Source organism: Macrobrachium nipponense, chromosome 30, assembly GCF_015104395.2.
Source record: "Macrobrachium nipponense isolate FS-2020 chromosome 30, ASM1510439v2, whole genome shotgun sequence".
Taxonomy (NCBI): Eukaryota; Metazoa; Arthropoda; class Malacostraca; order Decapoda; family Palaemonidae; genus Macrobrachium; species Macrobrachium nipponense.
Genome location: NC_087218.1, coordinates 32,925,300 through 32,934,778, shown reverse-complemented (window position 1 = coordinate 32,934,778; position 9,479 = coordinate 32,925,300). Strand labels below are relative to the sequence as shown.

At 38.9% G+C, this 9,479-nt stretch overlaps 1 protein-coding gene across 2 annotated transcripts in view; it reads left to right on the top strand.

The window, feature by feature from the left end:
* The first annotated feature begins 2,167 nt into the window (after nucleotides 1-2,167).
* The window catches only part of LOC135202410 (pinin-like), a 161,650-nt gene continuing 154,338 nt past the window's right edge, over nucleotides 2,168-9,479 (top strand). Inside the window, exon 1 of one of the 2 annotated variants that reach the window (XM_064231804.1) lies at nucleotides 2,168-2,326. In XM_064231804.1, the coding sequence (XP_064087874.1) occupies nucleotides 2,208-2,326 (119 nt within the window). In that variant the 5' untranslated portion in view covers nucleotides 2,168-2,207. The remainder of the gene's footprint in view (nucleotides 2,327-9,479) is intronic. The other variant, XM_064231805.1, reaches the window with a different exon arrangement.

Sequence of the window (9,479 nt, the reverse complement as noted above, 5' to 3'; positions counted from 1 at the left end):
TTCTATATGCACAGGAATTAATGTGTTTTGCATAGCTCACTTTATGTTTTTTAGTTTCATATCTGTAATTCCTATCCTGTAATTATATACAATTATAGTGTACTTGATTTCTGTACATCTCTGTTTCACTTGAAACAATATATAACAGAATCACAGATACCTGTATAATGCCTGAATATACACCGCTGGTCTCAGAATATGCCCTAATACCCTTCTCATATGGCTTCAGAATGCCTCTGTAATTGGTCACATATCAAAATTTTCTTGGGGGGTGGGGGGCTTACAGCGATCCCCCGAACCCCTCCAGCAGTATAGGCTCGCTCCGCTCGCCTAGTGCTTGGAGGAATAATCTTATTATTCCTCCAAGGCCTAGTGGCCCCCACAATCAGCTGTGCCCCCTAGGTACCCACCCACTGACAGACTACTAGATACGCCACTGGTGTGATTATGTGTGTGAAAGCTTTTGGCACGATTGATTTCTGTGTGTGTATGTGTGTTTATGTGTGAAAGCTATTGGCACGGTTTATCTCTCTCTCTCTCTCTCTCTCTCTCTCTCTCTCTCTCTCTCTCTCTCTCTCTCTCTCTCTCTCTCTCTCTCCTGGAGAGCTGTGCATGTGTATTATTCAGGCTAATGTCATATTCAGACTAATCCTAAAGTATCGTCACTATTAATAAAAGAAAAGACATTGATAAATGACAAATTAAGAATCTCAGTTTGTAAACAGAAAACGAACTTGCATAAGAATTTTGATAAGCTCTGCTGATAAGCAGTTACAGTTATGCGTACGATAAACGCAAATGAAAGCAATATGCTCGAGCAAACAAATTGATGCTTGCTGTTAACATGATGACTAAACTTGTCAGCGCAGTCTGATTTGCTGAAGCATCAAAATTATATTGAATGTTAGCAATGTCGCCCACGGCCTATCTACTGAGTGAGACAACGAAAGCTAAGGCTACACTGGATTAGTCGTTGGTTCAGAGTCAACAGCACCTGTAAAGATAAGGGACCGAAATTTACCATGACGTGCAGGCTCCTGACTAAGCAAATTGGATTCTTTTCCTTTCCGATCTCTCCGCCCCCCCCTCCCCGTTAGCGTTCTGTGGGCCGGCAAATTCATTTGTCTCATACGCAATTGTGCAAGGACATTCTGAGGCTCTAAAACCAACATTCGAAGTGTGTCTTGGCTTACATCATTTTCAACCATCTGTATGTTGACTCCATTCTTTACTTGTATTATGCGCGGCGAGTCTTTCAAATATTTTGTACATCGAATCTTAACAGCCTGATGACTCATTACACATGTTGAATATTTTTTCTGGCTCAGATCGACAACCAGTGCAACTCATACAATACAGGGGCAATCTTATCCCCGGGTGCAATACCTTTATTCATTTTACCGCTCCATTTAATGTAGTTCATAGAATCCTAAGTTATAGATTATGATAGATAGTTTTAGTGGTCCATGTTGAATATTAAAAGTTTATCGTACAACATTCATCGTGATATTTTCCAATAAAAGCAATTTTTCCAAAATGACGGCCTGCAATTCATGCAACATAACTGATTTGAGATGATAGGACCACGGAGTCACAGTGTCGGCAATTAAGTGAGTCTAATATCTTCAAGGCTTCCGAAGTTATTATTTCTCAACACTATGAACTACGAAATGTCACTTAATCATAAAGAGTTTGAGTGTTTCGTACTTAAATATGGTCAAATTAAATTGTCTAATTTTAAAATAATATATATATATATATATATATATATAATATATAATATATATATATTATTACATGTATGTAATGTATATATATATATATATATATATATTGGTGTGTTTTATGGTGGGTGTTATGTATAGTATGTAATGTATGTATGTATGTATGTATGTATAAAGATTAGTAATGTCCGTTTTGTATCCAAACTCCAAAGGCTGCTATCGCACCACTGTATTCCCACACCGAACTGTGCTTAAGGTTTTAAGTACGTATTGAGTACCATCATATTTGTATATTTATAAACATGTATGGCATACATATTTTATTATTATTAAGCACCATGATAAAATCAAATTATTTAAACTATTTATGGTATTATAATCAGGGAAATTATGTTCTTACGCTGAAAAAACAAATAAGAGTGCGGAAATATCCATAACCCCACCCGTAATTAGCTACCACACTAGAATTCTTTAGTCAATACAATGGCGGCCATGTCGTTAGTGTCTACTATCCAGTCGGAAATCGAAAAGGCTCAATTAAATTTAAAGGACGTCGACGAAAACCTTCGTAAATTAACAGGACGTGACTTTAACGAGACGAAGTAAGTAGCAAAAGTTGGCAAAGGCTATTGAAGCGCATTTAGCGAGTTAGGTTATTCGTTGGGAATTTCTGTGGCGTGGTGATGCCTCTGTAACCCTACTACCTAGCTAGCTGGGTAAAGCTTATAGAACGGTATGCCTAACTCAAACAAAGCATCTCTCAGTTATTAGCATATCCGCATTGTGTAGAATTTAATTATGATCACCCTGTTGGTAATGTTGACTTACATGACACTTGCCTAAAAACGATTTTGTACCGGCAACCTTTAACGGATGTAAGGCCTAGGCGTAGGTAGCCTAAGCCTAGGTAATGAGCTGAGCGACCGGTAAAGCAAAGCAGACCTCAGCTTTTGATGTCAGAGTTCAGTCTGACCTGGTGTCAGATTTTGATAATTCTACTATAATGGTGCCTGACACTAGGGCAAAATAATTTGGTGGTGCTGACGAGGTTAGGCTACCTAAGCCAATACTCCAGCAAACCTAAAATTTAGGGGTCCAAATTCACTGCTCCCTTGTGCCTGTTAATTAAGTGGTAGGGTAAACAATCATGGACGATCCATCATCATCACGCTGGACGGGTCTTATTCACGCGATATTTAGGGTAGATCACCACGGCAGGCCAACCAGGCCACCTACATTCAACGCTTGCCACCCTCCGAAAAAGTACATTATAATGCGTCCTGACACCCGAGATGGGCATCAGTCGCGACTTGTTGTTGGTGAGAAACGGAGCTAAAGACCTCTACTCTCCTTTCGAAGTTAAGTAGTTTCTTCCAAAGTTAGAAATTAAGGCCAAATTTTAAGATTCAAACGAGGTACTGAAAATGGCGCCCACGGCAGTGGAAATCTCACCAAACGCTTTAGAAATTTTTACTTACAACTAAATGTTTCGAAGATTGACGCCATCTCGATGTTTACGGAGTCGCTTGTGTCAACAAACTTTCCATTTCCTGTGATAAATCCGCACACACTTGTACCCACAGACGCTGGAGCACTTTATCACAACAATCGAAACATGATTTCTCACCAACAACAAGCCAGGCGTAAACAGCTGTTTGGGTAGAAGATGACGAGAAGCGTGCTCTTGGCTAATTTTTAAATAAGTAGTAAAACATCAATATTTTACATAGGGTAGATCATCACAGCAGGCCAAGCAGGCCACCTACCATCAATGCAAGCCACCCTCCGAAAAAGTACATTATAACGCGTCCTGACACCCGAGATGGGCATCAGTCGCGACTTGTTGTTGGTGAGAAACGGAGCTAAAGGACCTCTACTCTCCTTTCGAAGTAAGTATTTTCTCCAAAGTTAGAAATTAAGGCCAAATTTTAAGATTTAAACAGAGGGTACTGAAAACGGTCTCAAACGTAGTGCAAATCTCACCAAAACGCGTTCAACATTTTACTTACAACTCGAGGTATTTAGAAGATTGACGCCATCTCGATGTTTACGGAGTAGCTTGTGTCAATAAACTAACCATTTCCTGTGATAAATCCGCACACCACTTGTACCCACAGACGCTGGAGCACTTTTATCACAACAATCGAAACACGATTTCTCATCAACAACAAGCCAGGCGTAAACAGCTGTTGGGTAGAAGATGACGAGAAGCGTGCTCTTGGCTAATTTTTAAATAAGTAGTAAAACATCAATATTTTACATATTTATGATTGATTAATTTGAAAATATTCGTTATTGAAAAAGTAACTCGACTCTGACTCAAATTTAAGTAATTATTTTTCTGAATTAGAACGTTCTTTCAAGTTCTGTATTATGACGTCACGACATCTTGACTTTCGTACCTATTGTAAATAATTGCTATACTCAACTGTCATTGCAGAACAGTTTACCAGTTATTCATGCAGATTGTTATCAGCTATACATGTAATTGTTATAATCGTAATGCGCATATATATCTTTATTATTTACTTTTTGGATATATGAAGATGTTTTACTGCTGGATTATCGCCGTAGTGTGACGCAATCGTTTTCGGTCCATGGGCCTCTTGTCTGTTTTCGCACCATAAGAAATTATGGGGCCGAATTTGCAATGACCAGAAAGTCGTTAAAAGAGGAAAGTTAGCATTGAGGGGCATATGTTTTGACTGAGAAAAATACAAATTTATTCAATAGCTAGCTTGTAAAAAATACTTCTTGGTTATAAAAACTTGATTGACAACTAAGCAGCATGTCTACTATGGGTTTCAAGAGACCAGTGCAAGCAGGTTTTTGGGCAATACCTATTTCTGTAACGAACACTCTTAACAGAACGAGATTTTGCTATAGTGCATTACACCCAGTGCCGTTAATTTATAAGGGTATCGTGAATCACTAATCGTAAAGAATAACGACACTTGTCCTTGTACCAAGAGACAAAAACTCCATTATGCAGAAATGGATACGAACACGCGTATAAAGCTCCACCTACCCTCTCCCCAACCCCCCCCCCCCCCCCCCCTCCCCCCCCCCCCCCCCCCCCCCCCTCCGCCATCCCTTTTCTTCTTCGTTCCTCGCCTTCCCCCTTTCTCTCTCTCTCTCTCTCTCTCTCTCTCTCTCTCTCTCTCTCTCTCTCTCTCTCTCTCTCTCTGTTGCCATTCGGTATGTGTTGACCCTAAACCAAACTGGGTATAAGACTACACACAAAACGTTGAAATTGGTGAAATTAGGCTATGTATTGGAAGTATATATACATAAAATATTAAAGCAATTTTATCATTATTGCATTACTATGACAACTAGAATTCATGGAAACAGTTTATAACCTGGTTAACCTGTTAAGCGTCACCCACGTAATAATACGTTTACCGCGATCTACTCGGTAGCGCCTTCAACGGGATATTACGTTCAAGACTTTAACTGTGCTTGTCAAGCCGTCAGCCCCGTAATAATACGCTTTACTCGTATAGAAAGTGTAGGAACATCATTTAGTAACACTCTCAGCACATGGGAAACTTATTTCCAGCCTGGCAACTCTTTCCTGGTGGTCGCTTATGCTAGAAAACATGCCTGTCCCTGTTGGTTTTCTTTCAATACGCTTCGGGTCGTTTATCGAGACAAATTGGATTTCGCGTCTTTCACAATGAATGTCCAAAGAGGAGGCATATTTCTTTAGGTGAGATAACTCCCCCCCCCCAATCAAAATGACTAGATGAGGAGTGTGATATTGATAACCTATTTGATGATGAGAGCTCTAGTTCTGAATCCTCCAGTGATGATACAAACTTTTCTTCCAATTGCGGGAGTGAAGATGACTTTTCTTTGCCGAGTGACTGGACTCCGAGAGAGAGAGAGAGAGAGAGAGAGAGAGAGAGAGAGAGAGAGAGAGAGAGAGAGAGAGAGAGAGAGAGAGAGAGAATTTCCTACAGTTAATTACAGTATGAATAACAAGCATAAAATCAATATTAACTTTGAAAAAACTATCATCAGTGCTATGATCCCTGATTACAAAAAAAGCGGTGACGGTACTTAGCAGCGAGCTCATCAGGGCGGACGCTTAACAGGATAATGGAACGGGCGTATGTGTGAAGCCTCCACTAATGTGGCAACGATGATTTTGCCATTCTTAGCATGCAAACATTAAAGCATGCAAACATTAAAGGTTACATTTATTTCTGGCATACGATTATTTAAGAAATTCAAAATACTAATAAAGACTGAAATCAATGAAAGTGCTAGCAAAAAAAAAAAAAGCCAAAAAAAAAAAAAAAAAAAACGTAGTCGTTCCTCATGCACTTTTCCGTATTCGTTCCTCTATGGTTTTCGGCAGCCAGATGTACGAAAACGTTAGAAACATTTGATTTTATCTACGTTAGAAATATCTGTAATTTTTCGGGGTAATTTGGTTGCAAAAAAGGGATAATATACATGAATTAAATCAAAATTTTTAAATAACAATGTAAATTTAAACTAAATAACGAGTAAAGTAAACAGTTTAGGGAATAAAACTTTGCAGTTTCGTCGTCTGTCGTCGTCTGCTGTTTGTAATTGTGTTTATGGCGCGCGGCGCGCTAGAAACCAGGAACAGCAACGGGTTTAAAGTGCAATGTGGAGTGAACTGAGACCAAAATGTGTATAATAACAATCAAATAAGCACTGTGGAGTTTCAGTTGTGATGGCAGTAAGGATAAAAACCGCCGATTACAAGGTAAGAATGAATTCAGTTCCAACCATAACCCCGGGAATAACAGTTTCATACTTTCACTAATATAGGCAACAAAATGTTGTTTTATTGTGCTGATTACAACTGCAATCTTGAGTAAGTCAATAAACGTTACATACATACGCTAACATTGTTCAAATGAGTGCTGGGAAGGCTGGGGAAAGATGGTGGCCGTCACTGATGAGACCGTCCATGAAAAACGTAGCCGCCATATTGGATTTCAAAACTGCCTTGAAAACATATTTTACGAAGAGCTCACATGCTTAGTTTTAGTTCGTATGGGGCTTTCATATATCATAATAGTTGACGAAACTTCAGTCTTTTAAATGGTATGCTTAGAGTTGCAATTGTATTCATGTTTCACCAATTAAATATCGAGTGAATAAGACCCGTCTACCGTGATGAGGGTTGGCCTGTTGTGATGTTTCCCCCTAAGTAATTATTTTTCTGAATTAGAACGTTCTTTTAAGTTCTGTATTATGACGTCACGACATCTTGACTTCGTACCTATTGTAAATAATTGCTATACTCAACTGTCATTGCAGAACAGTTTACCAGTTATTGCATGGTAGATGTTATCAGCTAGTATACATGTAATTGTTATAATCGTAATGCGCATATATATCTTTATTATTTACTTTTTTGGATATATGAAGATGTTTTATACTGCTGGATTATCGCCGTAGTGTGACGCAATCGTTTCGGTCCATGGGCCTCTCTGTTTTCGCACCATAAGAAATTATGGGTCGAATTTGCAATGACCAGAAAGTCGTTAAAAGAGGAAAGTTAGCATTGAGGGGCATATGTTTTTGACTGAGAAAAATACAAATTTATTCAATAGCTAGCTTGTAAAAAATATCTTGGTTATAAAAACTTGATTGACAACTAAGCAGCATGTCTACTATGGGTTTCAGAGACAGTGCAAGCACGTTTTTGGGCAATACCTATTTCTGTAACGAACACTCGTATCATAACGAGATTTTGCTATAGTGCATTACACCCAGTGCCGTAATTTATAAGGGTATCGTGAATCACTAATCGTAAAGAATAACGACACTTGTCTTTGTACCAAGAGACAAAAACTCCATTATGCAGAAATGGATACGAACACGCTTATAAAGCTCCACCTACCCTCTCCCACCCCCCACCCCCCCCTCCACCGCCATCCCTTTTGGCGTTCTTCGTTCCTCCGCCTTCCTTTCTCTCTCTCTCTGTTGCCATTCGGTATGTGTTGACCCTCCAAACTGGGTATAAAGACTACACAAAACGTTGAAATTGGTGAAATTAGGCTATGTATTGGAAGTATATATATAAATATTAAAGCAATTTTATATCATTATTGCATTACTATGACAACTAGAATTTCATGGCAAAAACAGTTATAATAATGGAACGGCGTATGTTTGAAGCCTCCCACCACTAATGTGGCAAACGATGATTTTGCCATTCTTAAGCATGCAAACATTAAAGGTTACATTTATTTCTGGCATACGATTATTAAAGAAGAAAATTCAAAATACTAATAAAGACTGAAATCAATGAAAAGTGCTAGCAAAAACAAAAAAGCAAAAAAAAAAAAACGTAGTCGTTCCTCTATGCACTTTTTTCCGTATTCGTTCCTCTATGGTTTTTCGGCAGCCAGATGTACGAAAACTTTAGAAACATTTGATTTTATCTACTTTAGAAATATCTGTAATTTTTTCGGGGTAATTTGGTTGCAAAAAGGGATAATATACATGAATTAAATCAAAATTTTAAATAACAAAGTAAATTTAAACTAAATAACGTAGTAAAGTAAACAGTTTAGGGATAAAACTTTGCAGTTTCGTCGTCTGTCGTCGTCTGCTGTTCGTAATTGTGTTTATGGCGCGCACGCTTAGAAACCAGGAACAGCAACGGGTTTAAAGTGCAATGTGGAGTGAACTGAGACCAAAATGTGTATATAACAATCAAATAAGCACTGTGGAGTTTCAGTTGTGATGGCAGTAAGGATAAAAAGCCGATTACAAGGTAAGAATGAATTCAGTTCAAACCATAACCCCGGGAATAACAAGTTTCATACTTTCACTAATATAGGCAACAAAATGTTGTTTTATTGTGCTGATTACAACTGCAATCTTGAGTAAGATCAATAAGCGTACATATATCGCTAACAGTTGTTCAAACGAGTGCTGGGAAGGCTGGGGAAAGATGGTGGCCGTCACTGATGAGAACCGTCCATGCAAAACGTAGCCGCCATATTGGATTTCAAAACTGCCTTGAAAACATATTTTACGAAGAGCTCGCATGCTTATTTTAGTTCGTATGGGGCTTTCATATATCACATTATATTGACGAAACTTCAGTCTTTTAAATGGTATGCTTAGAGTTGCAATTGTATTCTTGTTTCACCAATTAAATATCGAGTGAATAAGACCCGTCCACCGTGATGAGGGTTGGCCTGCCGTGATGTTCTACCCTAATTGGTGAAACAAGAATACAATTACAAATCTGAGCATACCACTCAAAAGATTGAAGTTTCGTCGACATAATGCGATATATGAAAGCCCCGCCCCATACAAACTAGGGTAAAAAAAACCGCAGGGTACATAGTGGACCATGTGCGATCAGCGTGAACAATCCCCAAAAAAGTACATTATAACGCGGCTGACACCGGAGATGGGCATCAGTCGCAACTTCTTGTTGCAATTGTATTCTTGTTTCACCAATGAAATATCGAGTGAATAAGACCCGTCCACCGTTGATGAGGGTGGCCTGCCGTGATGTTCTACCCTAATTGGTGAAACAAGAATACAATTACAACTCTGAGCATACCACTCAAAAGATTGAAGTTTCGTCGACATAATGCGATATATGAAAGCCCCATACAAACTAGGGTAAAAAACCGCAGGGTACATAGTGGACCATGTACGATCAGCGTGAACAATCCCCAAAAAAGTACATTATAACGCGGCCTGACACCGGAGATGGGCATCAGTCGCAACTTCTTGTTGGTG